General features: G+C 36.9%; 2 protein-coding genes across 2 annotated transcripts in view; one reads left to right on the top strand and one right to left on the bottom strand.

The window, feature by feature from the left end:
- Positions 1-1,272, bottom strand: part of LOC150086767 (translation initiation factor eIF2 assembly protein-like) — an 87,585-nt gene extending 86,313 nt beyond the window's left edge. Inside the window, exon 1 of the mRNA XM_090371568.1 lies at positions 1,184-1,272. The gene's annotated coding sequence lies outside the window, so the exon portion shown is untranslated. The remainder of the gene's footprint in view (positions 1-1,183) is intronic.
- Positions 1,273-1,536: 264 nt separating this feature from the next.
- LOC150086766 (vezatin-like) overlaps positions 1,537-23,537 on the top strand; it is a 46,412-nt gene continuing 24,411 nt past the window's right edge. Inside the window, exons 1-2 of the mRNA XM_090372251.1 lie at positions 1,537-1,575; positions 16,002-16,151. Of these exons, the coding sequence (XP_090228377.1) occupies positions 1,537-1,575; positions 16,002-16,151 (189 nt within the window). The remainder of the gene's footprint in view (positions 1,576-16,001; positions 16,152-23,537) is intronic.

Genomic DNA, 23,537 nt, shown 5'->3' with positions numbered 1-23,537 from the left:
TGCCTACGTCTCCTGAAGCTAAAATTTGAAGAACTTAAGCCTTTCTTCATAAGAGCACCCCTTTGTTCCCTTCACCAGTCTTGTTGCCCTCCTCTGTACTCGTTCTAGCAACTCTACATCCTTCTTAGAATGAGGCCTCCAGACCTGTATACAGATCAGGTCACCTGATCATTGCCTTATACAAGGGGATAATCACCTCCTTATCCCTGCTAGAAAAATTCCTATATATCATTGACAAGACACCATGAGCTACTCTTGTAGACCTTCTGCACTCCTCAGAAAACTTCATATCTGCCTGCACATTATCCCCAGGTCCTTTTCATTCTCTACCACTGTCAGTGTGGTACCACAGAGTTGATATGTTACTCTGGGATTACTGCTTCCCATATGTAGTACTTTATATTTGTCAATGTTAAACTTCATTTGCCACCTCTCAGCCCATCTGCTCAACTTTTCTAGATCCTGTTGCAGCAATGTACTGTCATTACCAACCCTGCCAACCTTCGTATTGTCTGCCATTTGATAGACCAGTTATTTAATAAATTCACTTTAGTGAATATACAATGAAATGTCTTCCTTCGTATTTATTAAATAATGAAATGTATCATAATATATTTTAGTACTTAAAATATATTATATACTCTACTTATCATATATATTATACACTTTACTTATCATATATATTATACATTATATGCTCTACTTATCATATATATTACATAATTATATGAACAAAAAAGAAATCAACGCTGCGCAGTTCTTGAAAATCTATAAAAATTTTGATATCAGGTTGTAACGTAATTGCTGTACAACACATGTAATATTTAAGATAAAATCTATAAAACTTATGTTGTAGTGTGTATTGCTATAATAAAGATATATTGTTGTGCGCTTATTACCGTATATTACAATTAGATCAGTGTTGGAAAACCTTCGGTGATGTCGTCTATCACCTCTGAAAAATTTGCATATACGAGTGGCTTCTCTTAGAAAACTTCCTACACACAGCAATAAACGCGATGGCTTTTTATAACTAAAGTGCTGATTTATAATGTCGCCATCACAAACAGAAAATTAAAGAGTGTTATTTCGCAAATTGATATCCATTATTACTTTTAATCATAAACATAAATTAGCACACTAATATTTTTTAAGCATATGGGATGAGACGATTTCTACCTACCAGCCACAATGTCATTTGTAGAAATAATCATCCCCCTTGACGACGGGATTTATGATTCTGTGGAAGAGTACAGTACTGCATTAGTTGTGAACTGCAACGACATCTAGTAGTAAAATACGCTGTGTCTAGTAGATTTCCAAGTTTTGAACAGTGTTTACCACGTTAGTGAGTCTCGTCAGCATGTGAAAGTTTCAGTGAATTGTATCACTAAATAAATTAATAATCATTTCGGGGAATTATGTTTTAAATAAATGAGTATCTAACTTAGAGGACTAGGTGTATTACTGAATATTTCTGTTATTTAAATATAAAAGGGAGAGAATATAAAAGAATATTAAAGAGATTTTATAACCATGTCAAATGATGAAGATTCTTCTGATGTTGTGTTTGAGGTATGAGTTTTTATTGAAGTATGAATGATATATGTATCTTGGAGTGGTTATTAAGTATATAACAGTTCTTTATAAAATTACGTTTTCACCGTACGACGTTCTCCTTATTTATCTAGTTTTTTGACACCGTCACCGGTGGCAAATCAGCGTTTTAAATAGTTAGCAAGGTGGTTTCTCGTCTAGTGCCCCGAAATATCGCCATAAAAATTTGATATTTAAAAATGTATAATTGTATACTGAAAAAAACAAAACTTGGTAAGCTCTCGCACACAACATATGCACGTAGTAATTTGTTGTTGTTTGTAATTTGAATTTCTTCACATAATCAAGAGAGAAGATAAATGCATCTTATCTCCAAAGTAGTTTCTGTCGTAAAATCATTTAGGACCAACAAGGAACTAGAAACTGTGGCGAACCCAAAAAAATTTTGTTTGTGTTGAAGAGGAGAGGTTTATATGTTTCATATTGGTAGTTTTTACAAGCATCAACACTTGACAATACAATATATAAAAAAAAATGTGCTTTGAGAGGTTAGTCTCCCCCCTCATAACCCCTTGGGTGAACTTATGAGGAGCCTGTAGTGTTAAAAAATTTAATTTTTCACTTGAACCAAAGAAAATTACTTTTATTACTTTTTATATTTCAGTGCATATTTTACAAAACAGAGAGTACAAACTTTATAATATGGAATATGTACACTTTGTAGTATACTGCTATTGTGCTTTTTAAATACACCACATCTTATAAAGCAAAGAATAACAAAAAAGCATCTAAGTCAGTATTTAACATTTTATATTAAACTACTATCATTCAACTTAAAAATAGAATGGCAGTACTAATATTCCATTTTTCAGAAAGTTTTTCTTTTTATTATAAAATATAATTTTTTGACTTTTTTTCTTTTTTGTTTAATTGGAAACTGTCTTTTATCCAGTAGGATTTGGATAATTTAACCCATTCCTCATTATTTGTAATTTTTTGTGCTACACTTGTTATTTATTATGCTATTATATCCACCTTTGTTAGTTATGTACTTTTCATTCTACAAATTCAGTTTTTATAAAAATACACAACTAATGCAAACTTACAAATTGCAGGGTGCCATGAATGCAGGCATAGCATCCTTATTCATCTATACAAACCCTCATGAGTGTATGTGTATAATGGTTTCTGGATGAGGGATGTTTGTATGCTCTAACCCATTGCAAAAAATATAAACATCATCGCTCACATTGCCTCTATTAGACAAACTAAACACTTACCATTGGTAATCCATAGTAAATTTAAACAGAAACAAAAAATACTGTATCATAAGTTAGAAAAAAATAGTGGGAAAGGTATATATGAGGATATGATTGCACTCCCAAATTTAGAAAAAATAATAGAAAAAAAACAGCACATCATTCAAATGCCACGTCAATTTTAAATTTTCATCTGGTAGTGAATCTTATTTAGTATTACTAAGTAAGAACCTCTCTTTTACTGGTCATTCAGATTGGTAGAGTAGTGCCAACTCTTAGCAGAATGCACTGGTCCCACAGGAACTAGTAGTTGTTGGTGACTATTGTCAGGGAAATGGGAACATGGTATGTAAAATGGATAGGTGGAACAGGACCAGAGTATGTCTGCCAGGGACAAAGGTTGATGACGACTTTGTAGAGCGGATATCATTTTTTAAGGGCACAAAAGGTGATATTGTTGTACACGGTGGCACTAATTATAGTAAGAGTAGGAGACCGGTAAAATTACTTAACAAGTACAAGTCACTGTTGAAAAAAAGCTGTGAATTAGGGTTGAATTTGAAAGTGTCTGCAATTCTGCCCAAACACGATAGGAGGGAGTATATGATGAGAGCCTTGTCATTCAATTCAGCCCTGGAAGGATTATGCAAGGCTCAAGGAGTAGAATTTTTTTCAGCCTGCTCTGTACTTGTTAACAGGGCAGACTGCTTCTACAGGGATGGGATATGCTTAAATAGAAAGGGTGCAAGAATATTTGCTGATGCTATCGAGGCAGTGAGCTAGATGATTTTGTAATAACTGAGAGGAAAGTGGAGGAGAAATTGTTGAAGATAAACATAAAAAATCAAAGGGCCACACAAGTAATTATAGACCTGTTAGTTTAACTTCTGTTCCAGGAAAATTAATGGAGGCACTGGTTAAAGGGTTAAAGAAGCACTGCAGGATCATCTAAACAAGACTTCAGTTATAGCTTGGACACAGCATGGTTTTGTTAATGGAAAGTCTTGCCTGACCAATTTGATTGGATACTATGATGTGATCACAAAGGAACTGGATGCAGGGAATAACTTTGATATCATATTTGGATCTTAGAAAGGCTTTTGATACTGTTGCACATGGAAGACTGCTGAACAAATTGGAGGCTGCTATGGATAAAGGGATGGTTGAGTGGGAGAAGACAGAGAGTGGTAATCAATGGTCACTGCTCATCGTGGACTAATAACATTAGTTCAGGGTTCAACAATGGACCCAACACTGAACGCAGGGTTCAGTGTTGGGTCCATTGTTGTTTTCTGTATTTATAAATGATACTGATGATGGTATATCAAGCTTAATGTCCAAGTTTGCAGATGATAGGAAGGTTGGCAGAGTTGTTAAGGACACTAATGAGAATATGCTTGCTGCAACAGGATCTAGAAAAGTTGAGCAGATGGGCTGAGAGGCGGCAAATGAAGTTTAACATTGACAAATGTAAAGTACTACATATGGGAAGCAGTAATCCCAGAGTAATGTATCAACTCTGTGGTACTACACTGACAGTGGTAGAGAACAAAAAGGACCTGGGGGTAATTGTGCAGGCAGATATGAAGTTTTCTGAGCAGTGCAGATGATCTGCAAGAGTAGCTAATGGTGTCTTGTCAATGATATACAGGAATTTTTCTAGCAGGGATAAGGAGGTGATTATCCCCTTATATAAGGCAATGGTCAGGCCACACCTTGAATACTGTATACAGATCTGGAGGCCTTATTTTAAGAAGGATGTAGAGCTGCTGGAATGAGTACAGAGAAAGATTAGTGAATGGAATGAAGGGTTGCTCTTACGAAGAAAGGCTTAAGTTTTGCAAATTACAGTGTCTGGAGACAGGCACGTGTGAGGTGATCTGACTGAGGTATAAAGCCTTGAATGGTTTGAGCATGCTCAATGCTGATGGATTCTTCCTCTTGCTCAGAGCGCCTCCGTAGTCAGGTGGACAGGAGCAGCAGTGTGTAGCACACACTTCTTGATTAGACCGGGGTTCAAGCCCGTGACCACCAAATACGGAGGCTGCGGAAAGCTTAGGGAATGACCACCGCATATCCCCGGAGCAATATGGCCTTAGTTGCTAACGCTCCTAAAACCAAATAACAAACAAACCTCTTGCTCAGAATAATCACCTGAGAGGGCATAAATTCAAATTGAGGAAAGACAGATGTGCAGAAGTTTGCCTTTAACCAGCGGGTAGTTGGTGCAACAGACTTCCATCCTTTGTTGTGGAAGTTGATAGCCTAAATAAATTTAAGGCTGGGCTGGACTGGTATTTGGAACAAACGGAGGAGTGAAATGGGAGAGTTTTTTTTTTTTTTTTTTTGGCTGATTCTGCATAAGCTTGCTTTCTTGCATCATGTGCCTCTACTAATGCTAATACTTTCTGGTAACCATGAGGTGCTACCATTGCAGTCAACTTGCCAGTTCATAAAATTTTCGAAGCAACTAGAAGTTGCAAGGCTCATAGGGTAGAATTTTCACAGTATAAACTGTGCTTGTTAACAGGAGAGTGCTTTTGCAGGTATAGATATACTTAATAGAACACTTCCTCAATAGCATATTTGCTTGTGCTATTGAGGAAGTGTTAAGTAGGTCAAAAAACTGCTAGCCTGGGGAGATGTAGACTAATAGATTAACAGTGGCTGCACCCAGAGTTGAAAGTGATTCTTGCCAACTTCGAATGGGGCTTGCACTAGCCTAGAAAGCAAGGTGTCAGAGATTATGAGGCTTGCTGGGGGTCTTCATGGGGCAAGCAAGTACATGGGCTGTGTTAGGGTTACTAAAAGTAAAAATAGATGCATGTATACTTGTCTGTACACTAATGTTAGGAGTATAGTAAACAAATCTAAAGTGCTGGTTAAGTCATCAAATGCTGACATTGTAGCGATATTGGAGACATGGTGTAGCCAGGTGGGAAGGAGCAGCAGTGCGTAGCACACGCTTCTTGATTAGACCGGGGTTCGAGCCCGTCACCACCAAATACAGAGTATGCGGAAAAGTCAGGGAATGACCACCGCATATTCCTGGAGCAATATGGCCTTAGTTGCTAATGCTCCTAAAAACCAAATAATAACAATAACAACTCAGACATAAGGCATGCAGAATGTGAATATGAGGAGTACAGTGTGTACAAAAAGGATTGTGGGGGGGGAGGAAGAGTTATGCTCTTAGTTAAAAAGCACATAGAATCTAAGGCATTACAACCAGTCATTTGGGTGGTTAGTGCAATGTTCAGTTGGTTTGGTATGACATAAGCACTGGGAAAACAAAAATGATGAATATAACATACTATCTGTATCTATTTGGTATACTCATCAGAGTATAACAAACAGATACAGACAAATGGAGTAACCCATTGGGAGATTTTAATTTTCCAGATATTGATATGGGAACTTAGGAGTTGTTCACTCACACAGTAGCAAGGCTTTCATGGATTTATTAGATTGTTTTCTGCACCATCATGTTACAGAGGCAACAACAGAAAGCAGTACACTTGATCTAATTATCAACAACTCTTTATGCATTAAAAATTTGCAGATAAAAGCACTACTAGATGGTAGTGATCACAGCTTATTGATGTGAGATTTATTTAAGATGTAACTATTGTCAAGGGCAAAGGGAAGGGGTTTTACTTTTATAAAGGTGACTATAGTGGCCTCAATCAGTTTTAAAATTCTATGCAGTGGGGGCCAACTAATGAAGTTACCAACAGCAAATTCTAAATGGAAGCATTCATAGAAGTAATTGTAGAAGCTACTAGGCTTTTTATACCACCTATGAGATGCTGTTCAAAATTAGACCGAAGTGGATGTCAGATGAACAGATGAGACTCATAACCGAAAAGAAAAGTGCATGGGATGCGTATAAATTGAGAGGATACAAAAGACTACAGTAGATATAAACTAGTCTATAATCAAGTCAAGGAGGTTAGGCAACCAAGGCAGATTATGAGAAGTCTCTGGCAAAAAATGCAGACTTCTTGACTTTTGTAAGCACTGAAAGAGGATAAATCACATTGGTCTGCTAGATATGAATGGGGTAACTGCTGATCATTCCCAGGTTACTGACAAACTTATTAGATATTTTACATCTGTATTCATACACAAGGAATTTTTTACAGATGAGGATGCCAGAAGTGTGTAAAATTATAACAGACAACTGAATGATTTGTGATAACTGAGAGGAAATTAGAAGAGCATTGTTGAAGCTAAATATAAAAAAGGTACCTATGGTAAATGGGCTCCATCCAATTATATTATGGGAGACATCAAAAGAGATAAGCAAACTTTAACATAATTATAACAACATCTTTGGATTCATGGGAGGCCCCTAAGGACTGGAGATGTGTGAATTGTATCTCCAGTTTACAAAGGAGAATCAAAGGGTGACATGAGTAATTACCAACCAAGGGTATTGACTTGTTAGCTTGACTGAAGTCAAGCTAACAGGTCAGTACTCTTGATCTGATTATCAGCAGCAACTCTTCAAGCATTAAGAATCTGCAGACAAAAAAGAACCCACTAAGAAAAAATCTTAGTGGGTTCTCTTATCTCTCAGCACCTCCCCAGCAAATAAGGCCTTGAATGGTTTGAGCGAGCTCAATACTGATGGAATTTTTCCTCTTTCTCAGATTGTACACCTGAGGGAGCATAAATTCAAATTGAGGCAAGACAGGTATAGAATAGATGTGCAAAAATTTGCCATTAGCCAGCTGTTTGTTTGTTATTTGGTTTTTAGGAGCATTAGCAACTAAGGCCATATTGCTCCGGGATATGCGATGGTCATTCCCTGACCTTTCCGCATCCTCCATATTTGGTGGTCACGGGCTCGAACCCCGGTCTAATCAAGAAGCGTGTGCTATGCACTGCTGCTCCTGCCCACCCGGCTACGGAGGCACCTCCATTAGCCGGCAGGTGGTTGATTGCTGGAACAAACTTCTATCTGTCATTGTGGAAGTTGATAGCTTAAATAAATTCAAGGAAGAACTGGACAAACTTTTGGAGTGAATGGATTGGTAAAATGGGAAGTTTTTTTTTTTTTTTTTTTTTGGCTTATGCTGTATAAGCTTCTTTCTTGCATCATATGCCTCTACTAATGCTGAATGACTTGCCATAGCCTTAGTAGTGAGTGCCAAGGAATTCTATGATGGGTGCTGGTTTTCTGGGCCCTACTCTAGAGAGGAATGCTGTCAAGATCAGTGTTGTCTCAAATCATTGCTTCTTAACAAATCCATGCTGTGACTGCAGTTATACTGCAGTCACAGCATGAATTTGTTAAGAAGCAATGAGGTCTAACTAATCTGATCGCGTACTGTGATGCAGTAACAAAGGAACTGGGTGCAAAAAAATAATTCTGGTATCATATACAGCACTTAGATTTCAGAAAAGCTTTTGATACTGTTGCACATAAAATGCTGCCAAATAAATTTTGGAGCAGCGTGACATTAGGGGCAAGTTAATGCTATTGATTAAATTAAAGGATGCTTGACTGAGAGAAGACCAAGAGTGGTGATTAATGGGGGCTGCCCCTCTTGGATTACTGTTATTAATGGATCTCCCCAGAATTCATTACTGGGCCCAGTACTGAATGCTGTGTTGTTTTCTTCAGCTACAGTTTTATTTTTTCTTTTCTTTCAACTACAGCATTGTCTTCTATATTAATTAATGATACCATCAGCACTGACCAGGCTCAGTGCAGATGACATTCTTCCTCTTTCTCCAGCTACACGTGAGTAGGCATGCATATTCTAACTAAGGGAAGAGGGCTGCAGAATAGATGTGCAGAGGTTTGTCTTTAGCCAGTGGGTGATTGATTGTTGAAACAAACCCATCTTCTGTTGTAGAAGTGGGTAATTTGAATAAATTCAAGGAAGACTAGACAAATTATTGGATGGGATGGATAGATGTGATGTGGGAAGGCTTTTTTGATGTGAAAACATCTTTGGCTGCACCTACTAAATATTTTGGACTGAAGTAAAACCAAAATCGTTTTGTTACCAAAACGATTGGTAACAAAAATGAGAGACAGAAATGACACATGTAGTAGTAGTGGCATGTGATGCAAGAAAGCAAGTGTATGAGCTTATGCAGCATCAGCCAAAAAAAAAATTCACACAACCATTCCCTCTAAATGTTTGTCCAGTTCCTCCTTAAATTTATTTAACCTATCAATTTCCATAACGACAGATGGAAGTGTGTTCCATCAATTAACCACCCGCTGGCTAAAGGCAAATTTCCGCACATCTATTCTACATCTGTCTTTCCTTAATTTGAATTTTATGCCCTCTTAGGTTCATAATCTGAACAATAGAAGAATCTCATCAGAATTCAGTGTGCACAACCCATTCAAGGCCTTATACACCTCAATCAGATCACCGTGCAGGTGCCTAGTCTCCAGCCATTGCAGTTTGCAGAACTTAAGCCTCTCTTGGTAAGAGGATCCCTTCATTCCCCTCACCAATTGTGTTGCCCTTCTCTGTACACGCTCAAGCAAATCTACATCCTTCCTAAAATGAGGCCTCCAGACCTGTACGCAGTACTCCTGACCATTGCCTTATACAGAGGGACAATCACCTCCTTTTCCCTGCTAGCAAAATTCCTACATATCATTGACAAAACCCCATGACCTGCCCTGACAGCCTGTCTGCATTGCTCAGAAAACTTCATATCTGACTGCACAATTACTCCCAGGTCTTTTTCATTTTCTACCACCTTAAGTGTAGTACCACAGAGTTGGTATGTTTCTCTGGTGTTACTTCTACCCATATGCAGTATTTTGCATTTGTCAAGGTTAAACTTCAGTTGCCACTTCTCAGCCCATCTGCCAAAATTTTCTTGATCCTGTTCCAGTAGCACACTGCCATTACTGTCATTAACAACTCTGCCAACCTTTGTATCATCTGCAAACTTCGACATTAAGTCTGATATACCTTCATCAATATCATTGATAAATATACAAAATAACAGTGGACCCAATACTGAACCCTGTGGGACTCCACTAATAACATAAGTCCACGAAGAGCAGCACCCATTGATTACCACCCTCTGTCTTCTCCCACTCAACCATCCTTTTATTCATTGTAGCAATTTACCCTTAATACCATTCTGCTCCAATTTGTACAATAGTCTTCCATGCGCAACAGTGTCAAAAGCTTTCCTGAAATCCAAGTATATGATATCCAGATTATTTTTTGCATCCAGTTCCTTTGTAACCACATCATAATAACCAATCAAATTTGTCAGACAAGACTTTCCCTTAGCAAACCCATGCTGTGTCTGAATTATTGCTGCAGTCTTGTCTAGGTGATCCTGCAATGCACCTTTAACCAATGACTCCATTATTTTACCCAAAACAGAAGTTAAACTAACTGGTCTGTAATTACTTGTGTCACCCTTCGATCCCCCTTTATGAATTGGGGATACATTTGCACATCCAGTCTGTGGGAACCTCCCCTGAGTCCAAGGATGCTCTCATAATTATGGCTAAGGGTTTGCTTAGTTGCTTTGCCGTCTCCTTTAATATAACTGGATAGATCCCATCCACCCCAGGTGCTTTTCTTATGTTTAACTTCAACAATTTATCCTCCACTTTGCTCTCAGTTATTACAAAATCATTAAGCACCCTGCTACAATTTGATAACCTTCTGCCATTTTCAAACCTTAATAATTCCTCATGTGCGAATGTAGATGCAAAATACTCATTCAGTTTGTTTGCTATCTGAGCAGGATCATCAACAGTTGAACATCACATCCTAAACTCATTCACTAACGTTCATTTGGTAGAGTAAGTAGTGGGCATGAGCATAAAACATTACATCATTTGTACTAATTATTTCAGACTGAAATAAAACCGGTTGGTAACGAAAATGCGAGACAGAAATTACGTCACTTCTTAAATGATACTAATGATGCTAACTCAGTATTAATGTTGATTCGGTAGAGCAAATAGCAGGTGTGAGCATAAAACATTACATCATTCATAACTCTTGTTGTCGCTGTTCGATTTTAGAAATTAAACAGTTTGTATTTTAGTCGAAGATGTTTTCACATAAAATAAAACATCTTTCATATATACAGGTTACACACATGGTAGTGCTTTTTTATTTTGCTTTTTTTTATTTGGCTGATTCTTTATAAGCTTACTTTCTTGCATCATTTGCCACTGCTAATACTGATGAAGGCATATTAGGCTGGATGTCTCTAAGTAAGTTTGTTTGTAGATATGAACGTTGGCATTGTGGTTAATGACAGTATGTTACTGCAACATAACATCTAGAAAAATTAGGCAGATTGGCTGAGAAGTGACAATGTTATTTTTGTTATTTTTTGGTTTTTTTTGCTCCGGGGATATGCTCCGGGGATATGCGGTGGTCATATTGCTCCGGGGATATGCGGTGGTCATTCTCTGACCTTTCCGCATCCTCCGTATTTGGTGGTCACGGGCTCGAACCCCATTATAATCAAGCAGCGTGTGCTAAGCACTGCTGCTTTTGCCCACCTGGCTACAGAGGCGCCACAAAGTGTTAGTGGGCTTTAACATTGACTATTATATGGGATGGGCAGGTGATATGAGTGAGCATTTTTTTTTTTGACGATTCTGTATAAGCTTGTTTTCTTGTATCATTTTCCACTTCTATTGCTAATACCCACACTAGCCGGACTTCTGTGGATTTATTGGACGACTGTTTTCAACAACAGCATGTCAGAGAGGCAACAAGGGAAAGCAATACTCTTGATCTAATTATCAGCAGTAACTCTTCATGTATTAAGGATATGCAGATAAACAAATCACTCAGTGATCACAACATATTAACATAGGATTTACCTAAAGATTTAACTACTGTCAAGAGCAAAGGTAAGGGCTTTTTCCTTTTTAAAGTTGACTACAGTGGTCTCGCACAGTTTTTAAAATATATTCAGTGGGACCAAGAACAAATTCTAAATGGAAAGCATTCAGAGAAGTAATCATAGAAGCTACTAGACCTTTTATATCATCTAGTAGATACTGTTCAATGCTTAAACCTAAACAAAACAAATGTCAGATGAACTGATGGGACTTGTGCAGAGAAGAAAAATGCATGGGATGCTTATAAATGTTCAGCTGATACACAAACCTACAATAGATATAAACTAGTCTGAAGTTGAGTCACAAAGGGGTTAGGCAAGATAAGGCAGATTATGAGAGGTCTCTGGCAAAAAAAAAAAAAATCCAAAGAAAAGTACCACAGAATTCTTTACCTATGTAGGAGGAAAAGGATGAATCCCATTGATTCACTAGATGTGAATTGTTTAACTGTTGATGATTAGAGCTGACAGTGAGTACAATGTTAAATGACAAACTGAATAGATATTCTGTCGTGAAGCTTAATGTTTTTTTCTGATTCTGAGAAGAAAGTAGGAACTATTGAAGCCAAAAGAAACAAGGCACCTGGAACTGATGGGATTGTATTAAGGAAAGCAGCAAAAGAGGTATGCAGGCCTTTGGCCATAATTATGAGAGCATCCTTGAATTCAGGGGAGCAGATAGATTACTCATATAGAAAGGTTGCACCCCATCTATATATAATTTCTAACACAGCAATGAAATAATCACATTTAAATTATTTCTTAATCACATTTCAGCCATTAATTGTTCATTCTATTTTCTTGGAATGAACAGTTAAATGTTTCAAGGTGATGCTTATTCATCATATTAGACAAGTGTTTTTCAACTGTAGTATGCATACCCCTAAGAGTACGCATGAAAAGTTGGTGGTGCAGTACATTAGCGCAGTATAAATTTTTAATAAACTGAATTTTTGCTTTTAGTTTTACAATGCTTTATTATTTTCATACTTTTAAAACAGTCAAATAGTTTGTTGGTGGGGGAGGAAGACTAGCAAAAAATTTCCTTTCACTTTTGATAAGTTTTAATATATAAAACTGCATATTAGAATACTATTAAGTAAGCAGCAATTTCAGAAGAAATGAAGGAGCAACCTTTTGACTAATACTGTACTGAATATGTAAGGCACTGGACCTTGCTGAAATTTCCATTTTCTAGCAGAAAATTTAGATGAATATAAATAACTGAGCAGAACTTGTCCTATTTGCTTCGGCTATTGATGGAGGCAAGTGTTATGGCTACAATACAATTAAAAACAAAATTAAGAAATTGTCTCTCTCCAGAATATTATTTAATTGTCACCTCAGCAGTTTAAAACCTAGGTTTTAAAAATCTGATTTCATCCAAACAAGTTTAAATATCACATTAAATTAATTTTATTGATCACCTGTTCATTGATGTTTGTATAAAAAAATATATATATGTATGATGCATATGAATAAAATATGAACTTATTAACCTGTCCAGACACAAGATGGATTGTTCTTCCTCTAAGCATGCAGGGTCACTTTGATTCCATGCACCTATATTTTCAATCTTTTTTGAATGCAGCTATGAAAAATCCACTTTTTATAACAAAAACATGTTTTTAATTAATTTTTGAAATTAAAATTCCTTTAGACCTATCAGCAAGTAAATTACATATTGAAAAACCACATGCTTCAACGAACACTGGTAATTGGATACTAGTCTATCAGTAACAGGAGTTTCCACTGCATGATATGTGAAATGTGCCCATCAACCATTTGATTCCAGATGATGCTTCAATGTCACAAAGCTAGTGAACATTACCATTAGAGGAGATGTGGCAGTAAAGCCAGCTTGTTATCAATAACTGTAAGTAACATGCCAATTAACACATGCATGTTCATAAATTTTTCCTAATTGTGCAATAATTAACAGATATTTCTGGAATTTTCAGCGAATAAATCAAAGAAAACATTTTCAAAAAACAGCTATTAGTAGGTTCATCTATAAAGATGGACCTACTAATATTGTTTGGGGTCTCATCAACTCCATGTAACTAGCTCAGAGTTAAAAAATTAACATAAAATATGTTCATCTTTTTTTTTTTTATGCTAATTGCACAGTTATCAGTAAACTTGAATTTCTGTAGATTGTAATTTTCAGAAAATAGATGGGGAGGAAGGTTGTTTATTTGTTTGTTATTTGGTTTTTAGGAGCATTAGCAACTAAGGCCATATTACTCCGGGATATGTGGTGGTCATTCCCTGACCTTTCCGCATCCTCCGTATTTGGTGGTGACGGACTCGAACCCCAGTCTAATCAAGAAGCGTGTACTACGTACTGCTGCTCCTTCCCACCTGGCTACGGAGACGCCGAGGAAGGTTGTTCTAGAAAAGAAAAGTTGAAGGGAAAATGAAGAAGAAGAAAAGTTGGTCTGTGGGTTTGGTTTGGAGTTCAACAGTAAATGGAAGCTGATGTTGCAGCACATGTTCAGACTGGTTTGGAAGAAAGTGAGGGAATTACAGATGTCAATTCAGAACAACAGTACCTGTTGAAGTATAAAGAAAAGGCATGAAGCAGCATCAAAATGTCTGTAAGACAGAGAGTGCAGAGACTTTGTAAGAGACAGATCATTAGCTAACCTGACTGATCTTTTTTTATTGGAGTTTGGAAGTCCGAGAGAGAGGTTTTGGGTACAGATGTAATAACTATATTCAACAGTAGGGCAGATTTGAGAGTTGTACCAAGTGAGCAGTTTAGAAGAAAACTAATTGAGAGCAAAAGTTGTAAACCCAGTTTTTTAAATGCAGAGGAAACAATATTTGTGATGTGCCTATTTTGCAAGAGAGATTCAAAATCAAGATAATCACTAAGAGAGATGTGCGTTTTTATCTAGAAATCGGAATGTCATCGAAGATGAGGATAGGAACAGTATATTTTTTGGTGAGATAGAAGACAAGACTGAGTTTTAGAAGGATTGAAATTAACTGAGTTATCCTTGCTCCATTGGAGCATTACCTGGAGATCTGCATTTAAAGAATTGGTGGTGTGGTAGATATTCAAGAAGTTGAAGCTGATTATACAGAGTAAGGTTTATCAAAATAAAAGGCAGAATGCAATGTGCTATCATCAGCAAGACTCTGTAGAGGAATTCCAGTCAGTGGAAGAAAATCATTAATATACAAAAAAAAAGAGTGTGAGAAAGAACTGAACCTTTGTATACACCAGCATTAGTGGAGAATTTAGAAGACTGCATGTTTACCCTTGCCTGCAGTAAATGGTCAGAGAGAAAACTATAGCCAATTAATGTACACAGTGCATTACGTATCAGGCAAATCAGTAAATAGTAATAATTCATGATTTATAACAACAAAAAATGAGCAAAAAGCAATGAGCAAATTTATACACAAACTGGAAGCATTTTGTTTCTGTGCATCTGCCACATTGCACATTCATTCCTCCACCCTGCACACATCACCAAATAGTATGCAGTACTTCAGCTACAATATACAGTATGTGGATAACCTATGTATATATATGAAGAAAAAAAAAAGTAATAATAATTTTTGTTTTATTATAATTTTTGTGTTTATTTATAGGGTACAACAATGAAGTCCAACATAGGTTATCTAAATACTTGGCACTATGCCCTTATAGGTATATTTTTTCACCCCTAATACTTATATTCCAAAATTCTTATTAAATTTCATCAGTTGTATAATTCCCTTGGTATTCAGTATAATAAATAATGTTATATATATATATATATATATATATATATATATTTTTTTTTTTTTTTTTTTTTCTAAACATCTTAAATTTCTTAGTGCTGCATATTTATGGGCTTATCCAGTCTAATGGACAGCTGGCAACCTTTCTTGGATTTCAGCTTTCCATTATTAATTCACCCATCTTGTCATGTGTTCATTTGGTTATGAAGATCTTGTTACTTAATTTTATTATATGAATGTACTAGCAGATATAACATGCTTAAAGACTTGGTTCATAATTAAAAAATGGAAAAGCAGTGGATAATTTTGAAACATAATGTAATAATTAAAGAATTTGGTCTCATGACTTAACTGGTTGGTAATCCATGTTATTTATTTGTGTAAGATACTGTTTATAGATTCATTGCAGTTTCATTGCAAAATTTACAATGTTGATTATTTGTGATACTATTATACAGAACTTTAACTATCCCTATTAAGTAATAACTTACTAATATGTTAAATATTTAATTAAATAACTACATACAGATAAATTTTCTTAAAAGTATATAAAATAACTTTGTCAATTTCTTTTATTAGAACTCTCCTCTTTATCTTCATTTAAAAGAAACTGGTTATGTAGACTTTGAATGTGCTGCACATCATAGTGATTCTGAACATCACAAATATCAGAAAGTAACATTGAGAAAGTGTATCCAAAGATTTGGAAATTTCATTGGAAAAATTGTAGTATGTATGATTTTCTACTTATAATAAAATATAATTAAATAAAAATTACAGTTGTTTAATTTACTTCACAAATAGAAGTGATTTCATGTCTTATTTTAATGAAGGGCATTTTCTCCTCTATAGATGTTCAGAACTCTACTTTTTTTTTTTTTAATGGGAACACCACTCACCTTGCTTGCCATAAGGGTTCACTGTGTCGTATATTCCTTCTCTTTGAATGATGGTATTTGTGAATATATATCTGAGACGCCTTTGTAGCCAGGTGGGAAGGAGCAGCAGTGTGTAGCACACACTTCTTGATTAGACCGGGGTTCGAGCCCGTCACCACCAAATACGGAGGATGCGGAAAGGTCAGGGAATGACCACCACATATCCTGGAGCAATATGGCCTTAGTTGCTAATGCTCCTAATAACGACATAACAACAGCATATATCTGTTCTGATATTCCTTGCCCAAAAATTGTATTCTCTCTCTCTCTCTCTCTCTCTCTCTCTCTCTCCCTCTCCCTCTCCCCCCCTCTCTGTTGTCTGCAGCCTTCATCCTATTTCACAAATCATTTGGAACTTTTGACTTTCTCCACTTGAACTTCTTAAAAGCAAAGTCAATTTCCCTGGCTTTTACTTTCTTAGTTCAATCTGTTTCTTGTTTCCAATTGTATCAGTTTCTACTAATAAAATAAGTAAATACTAATAACTAGAGCACCTTGCTGTGTGAACTTAGGAATTTATAAAATTTTTGAAACAAAAAATTTTATTTTAAGAAAATTTAAACAGAACCATATGTTTTTATCTCTTTCTCAAGATCTTCAACTGTGGTAGAAAATTAATAACTAAAACAGTAAATTTGCATGCCTGCAGTCTGTTTATTGTAGCTACACTGGTACAAACTAGAAAACATAGATCCAGATATTGTCCTCTCTTTTGATCAGATGTTTTGAGGGGTGAGACCAATGCAAGCTCTCTTCCTGGCTCCTTCTACTTGGGGTGAAGGGGACAGGAGTGGAAGGGGCTGGATGGATGTAGCTGTGCCTTCCTGAATGTATGTATGGGACAGGGGTGTGGAGGTTGCAGAACAATCAAAGCTGAGGGATTACCCTCCCCATTCCTGTTGATGTTATTTGGACTGTGGTGGATAGCCCAGTATTCTTAAATTTTCTCTATCTGACTTCCTCCACTCCAAGTGATGGGGTTAGGAAATGAGAGCCAGTCCAATTGCTCCCCCAGCTATCACACATCCTGGGAACCTCCACAGATGAGCCAGACTTGCTGCCAATATAAACCAGGTCAGCAGATAAACTGAATCCCCCCTCCGTGTTTAGTCTACCTGAATTACTTCCCCCTGCACTCATCAGCCCTCGGTATAATACCCTCTAAGCATCTGATCCAAAACATCAGACAACCAGATCTCTATTAGCTAGGCAGTTATAAAAGGACTGTAAGCACATGAGTTTACTACTTTTAGTTATTCATTCTCTATCATAGGTGAAGATCTTGTGGAAAAGATTTAAATATATGGTCTGTTTGAGTTTCAAAAATTTAATAAATTAAATTACAAGTAAAGTGTTCTGGTTATCTTATTTAGTGTACCTTTGTGATTCAGTTATGCCCTTAAACTCTCATATCAAAAGTTTCCACTTGATAACTTGTTCACAACTGTGTGAGCTACGTCTCGCAGTTGTGAACGAGTTACTAACAAATCACAAAGTGTAAATGATAATTTGCTTTTGGGTTACTCCCTATTGATTGCATCCTCTGTCTTCTGCATCTTTTATAACCTGATAGGTTCTGCTGCTTTGACCATCTTGGCAAATCTGCTACCATACTGAATGCATTCCACACAGTGCTCCCCTTTGTTCGTTACCAGGAAAAGGTTTAGAAGAATCTTGAATAATAATGACACCATCAACTCTCCAGTTCCTAATAGCATTACTCTCCTATTTTGTATTGCTTCTTTATATTCTTTTATGCTGATGTTTTTCCTACTACATGAAAGTTTATCTGTGTGAAGAAATAGCTCAGGCAATTGACTTGATGAAGGATGGAAAATGTCCCAGATTAGATATGCTTGAAGTCATTGTATTAAAAAGAATCTGGCTGGTGTCCCCATGGCTTATTTCAAATGTACTAAATTCATGTCTTAGGGATGGCTCTTTCCCTAGTCTTTGGAAACGAGCCAATCTCAAAATTTTACTAAAACACCCAGAGAAGCCAACTAATGAACCATTGTCATACCAGCCAATGGCCCTTTTGCTTGGTCTAGGTAAGGTGTTAGAGAAATTGATAGTTGGCAGGTTCTTAGTATATTATCATGGCAAAAACCTACAGATGGAAACTCAATATGGCTTCTCTAAGGGAAAATGCACTGTTGATGTCATCAAACATGTTATGAATTCTGTGCTAATTACCAACTCAAAATATGTCCTTGGCCTGTATTTCTTAATCGGTATGAAAAGCCTAGTAGCTTCCACCATTACTTCCTTGACTGCTTCCCATTTAGAATTTGCTGCTGGTAACATCATCAGTTGGTCCCGTTGTATACAATTTAAAAACTGTCTGAGTTGCCAGTCTTTGGACCCTTTCAAGAAGCTCAATGTCTTTTTTTAGATGAGTTCTCCATACTTGAATACAATATTCCAAATGTGGCCTTACAATTGCCTTATACAATGGGATCATAATTTATCTATCTCTATAGGGTAACATTCTATAAATCATTGATAGGACACCATGGCCTTTCCTGGCTACCTGTTTACACTGTTCAAAAAACTTCATATCTGCCCATATTTTAACTCCTAGATCCCTTTCGTCCTCCACTGTTTTTAATTCAACCCCACCAAGTATATAGTTTATTTGTGGGTTACTATTGCCCAAGTGTAAGACCTTGTATTTAGCAGCATTAAAACATAGCTGCCACTTCCCTGACCATCTGTGAAGTCTGCTTAAGTCATCTTGAAAGAGTGCTGCTTGGCACTGATCATTAATGACCCTGCCAATCTTTAAATCATTTGCAAATTTTGACATTATGCCTTTGTCGGTGCCATTTATGAAAATGAGAAATAACAGTGGTCCAAGAACCAATCCTTGAGGGACCCCACACCTGATGTTACACTAATCTAAAGAACATTCATTAATCACAACCATCTGCCACCTGCCATGCAGCAACCTAGCAATCCATCTTAGAATCCTACCAGTAACCCCAACCTGTTCAAGCTTATACAGTAATCTCTCATGAGGGACCTAGTCAAATGCTGTTAAAATCCAAATAAACCATGTTGAAATTATTCCCTAAATCCACTCATGAGTAACTGTGTCAAAATAGCATACTAAATTATTAAGCATCATTTACCCTTAAAGCAATGTTATGCGTCCTTCAGAATGCCATATCTATCTAAATGTCCCTGGATTGCACTCTTAATCATTGTCTGTAAGATTTTTCCTACCACTGTAGTTAGACTAACTGGTCTGTATTTACACTTCACTCTTAGAACCTCTTTTATGTATTGGCGATACATTGACACTTCTCCAATCCAGAGGAATCCCTGAGTCCAAAGATGCCCTTATAATTAACTTCAATAGTTCAATAATTTCCCTTGTGCTCTTCCTCAAAACTACAGGGTATATGCCATCAAAAAAATTAACCCAGGGGCTCACATCTAGTGAGTATGGGCTTCTTGGCACACACCCAGGGTGCCAACCTGGATATCATCATTCTTCTCTTTCTTGGTGATTTCTCTCTCTCTCTCTCTCTCTCACTCTCACTCTCTCAGGGTAACTCAGATTTTTTTCTTTTGTCTGGTGCAGCAAAAGCCTCAGGCTTCCTTGCACCATATGGCTAATAATGATAATGAGCCTTACTTGCCTTTATGCTTAAATGTTTTTCTAATGAGCAATCAACTGTAATTATGATACTAAGCCTCTTCTCAGCATGAAGGATCTTTCATCAGTAAATATCGATGCAAAGTACTTATTCAATTCATCCGCAAATTTATCGGGGGTATCTAAGACTTTCCCACACCCAGTGCACAAGGGTCTGATCTGATTAGCCACCTTCTTTCACATTCACATACATGAAAAATTCCTTGACCCCATTCTTTGCTCTCTTAGCCAATGCTTTCTCATATACAGACTTGGCCTCCCTGACCTTATTTGTGATACTATTACAGATCAACTTGTACCTGTTGTAGGCTTCAGTACTTTTCATTATTCTGTAACTGTCCCATGTTATCTTTTTCTGCTCTATTTGACTAGCCAGCTCCATAGTCATCCATTTTGGCATCCTCCTCCTGCAGTATTTTCTTAAAGGTATATATGCATTCATGGCTTCTTTGATTTTTGCTTTGAAGTACAGCAGGCCCCCGTTATAACGCGGTTCACTTTACGCTGATTCGCTATAACGCTGTTCTTATATTATAACCCGTATCTGACTATAACGCTGTCACAGATCACTATAACGCTCTTTTACAGATTGAATTTTTGACATATTTAACGAAATCGTTTCATTTGATGGAGTCGATAGCTTGAAAATGAATAGCAAAACAGCATTAAAACGTTTCCCACGCCGACTTGAGAAATTTTCCCACGCTCAGTGAAATTTTCTCGCACGCTAATTTAGTTTCAGTACAGTGACTTGTTACGTAGTTCCGAGATCAACATTTTAAAAAACGATCAAGCGTATTGCTTGTAATATTTGCGTTATATGCATTTATCCGAAGTCTAGTCATCACTCAGTAGAGTATTAGACATCGTGCGTAACGGAAAGTTTACTTGAACATTGTATCGTAATTAATTCAACCAACGCAGTTACATTTTTCGAAGAGCTAATAATGACTGATAGGAATGAAAATGCAACAACGTCTGAGCGCAGTACGAAGACTATAAATGTAAGAAAAAGACTGAATTTGAAAATTAAATTAGACGTTTTGAAGCGAATCGATTCCGGTCAACGACAAACGGATGTGTGCCATAATTTAGGACTTGCAACTTTAACTGTAAGAACAATTATAAAAAAATAAAGAATTAATTTTTGCAGCGGGAAAGATAGCTGTTCCACTGCAACTAGGACTAGGCCGGCTATTAGGATTGAAATGGAAAGACTTTAATTTTATTGAAGATAATATTCCAATGCAGAATTCAGTTAAGTTAAATATTAAAAAGAGAGAGAGAGAAAGAGATTAGCCAATATGATGATCTGCAGAAAACTCGCCTAAAAAAAAAAAAAAAAAAAAAAAAAATGTGGAACCATTTAAAACTAGTAAGGGCTGGTTGAATAGATTTAAAATCCAGGGAGAAGCCGCAAGTGCAGATCAAGGAGCCGAAAATTTCCAAAAAGAACTTGTTGAAATTGTTGAAGAGGGGTATTATGTGTTATACTTCTCAACAAGTTTTTAACATAGCTGAAGCAGGACTTTTGTGGAAACGAATGCCTAAAAGAAGTTTCATATTGAAAGAATAAAAAAACATGCCAGGTTTCAAAGCGGCGAAGGATCGGTTGACTTTATTGTTGGTTGTAACGCTGCGGAGGATTTAAAATTAATACCCCTTTTAGTTTATTTGGAAGAGGGCCAAAGTTCAACTCAAAATCCACACATTTGTCATGATTAAATTCATCAATTAAATTAAATTCATTATTTTAATTGGAATTTTAAATTTACTTTTGAAACGCAAGTAGTTACCACATAATTATACGTATGCAATGCAGAATATTTTATATGTGCAAATATTTGAATATTAAATATTTTGACCGACATTTGTGCATCTTTTCATTACTGTTTATTATTTATTAGGAAATATCCTATGGCACCGACCGCAGCTCATAAATACATATGTTACCTTATGGGAAAGCGGCGCTCGCTTAGCGCGGATTCACTTAGCGCTCTGTTTTTCCGGAACGAATGATCAGCGTTAAGCGGGGGTCACCTGTATTCCATAATTCAAATATATTTGTCATCCCTCAGCAATCTGCCTAGTTCACAGATGCCATATACCACCTTAAACTGTCAAAGTCATCCCCTCTGCTGAAGTTAAAATGCATGCCTTTACCTTTAACTGCTGCAGCATCTTTCTTCATCTTCCAACTGACAATTGCATGATCACTTCCTGACAATGGTTCCTGTACTTTAAGCCCTGTGATGTCATGATTCATTAGTAATGATGAGGTCAAGAATATTCTTGCCCCTAGTACTTTCTCTAATATACTGGTACAAATAATCATTGTTTATTTTAAAAAGTTTTTCCCCATCGTGGTATGTCCTCCCACTTATTCCAATCAATCTTGGGGCAGATTAAAGTCACCCATAAATAAGATATTTACACTTGCTTGCCCATTTCATCTGCGTGTAAAAATCTCATCATATTCTTCAGTCTTCTGATTTGTAGATTGCTCCCACTCTCATTGTTCCTTTGCTTCCAACTAACTCACACCAGAAGATTCCTCCCCACTGTCACCAAGCTGTACCCTAAGGCGCCAGCGTGGTTTCACCCTGGTCGAAATACCACCTTCCTCCTTACAGGGCACGGCCCGTTTAAAGCTAAACTTCACCAACTTGGCATCATAAATAACGCGGACTGTCCCTGTAGCAACCCAGAGTCCTGGAGACACTTAATGTTTGAGTGCGATTTGTATGATGACCTACGACTACGCCTAATAACGGCAATCCAATATATCCCAGACAACCAAGAACCCAGACTGTTAGACACTCAAGAGGACTACAAGGCACTCAGTCAATATGCCCAGGATCTATTTTCTAGAAGGAAAACAATGATAGAAATATACCAAAGGCAACCCGACTAGAAAGAATGCAGGAGGTCAAACAAGTAAAAAAAAAAAAAAAAACTCAGCTTACCACAGAAAGTCAAGACTTTAGGATGATTTGGTTGGCCTACTGTCGACCCAAAACTGCACTCCCTTGTGCGGTTTTTTTTTTTTTTTTTTTCCAGGGAGGGGGGGGAGAGGGGGTATTTGCTCTTATCCTCTCCTCCCCATATTTTATTTTTTATTATTTTTTTTATTTATTTTTATTTTTTATTATTTCTTTTATTTATTTTTATATTTTTTTCCCTCTCCTCGCCTCCCCATGTCGTGGGGCATGAGCATGCCCCACTTAAAATGGGGATCACCTTCCTATCCGACCCCCTCTTCTTCCTATTTCATCCCCCATCTACACCCTCCCCCCATTACTTTCTCTTGTACAGCGATTGCCCCACATGTCCAAATTTAAATCACATCAAATTTTGCCCGACCTTTTAGGCTCTCTAGAAATAGTTCTTTCAGCGTAAAACCCCATGCAGCGCTTTCTAAATGCAATTTTACTTAAATCAACAGCGATAACTCCAACCTTTATTTTAGGTTCTAGTCACCGAAATCCCAGGAAAGTAAGTGGCAGGACCTGC

Source organism: Mastigoproctus giganteus, chromosome 4 (genome assembly GCF_048544385.1).
Source record: "Mastigoproctus giganteus isolate SK-2022 chromosome 4, ASM4854438v1, whole genome shotgun sequence".
NCBI classification, from domain to species: Eukaryota; Metazoa; Arthropoda; class Arachnida; order Uropygi; family Thelyphonidae; genus Mastigoproctus; species Mastigoproctus giganteus.
This window is presented reverse-complemented; position numbering and strand designations above follow the sequence as displayed.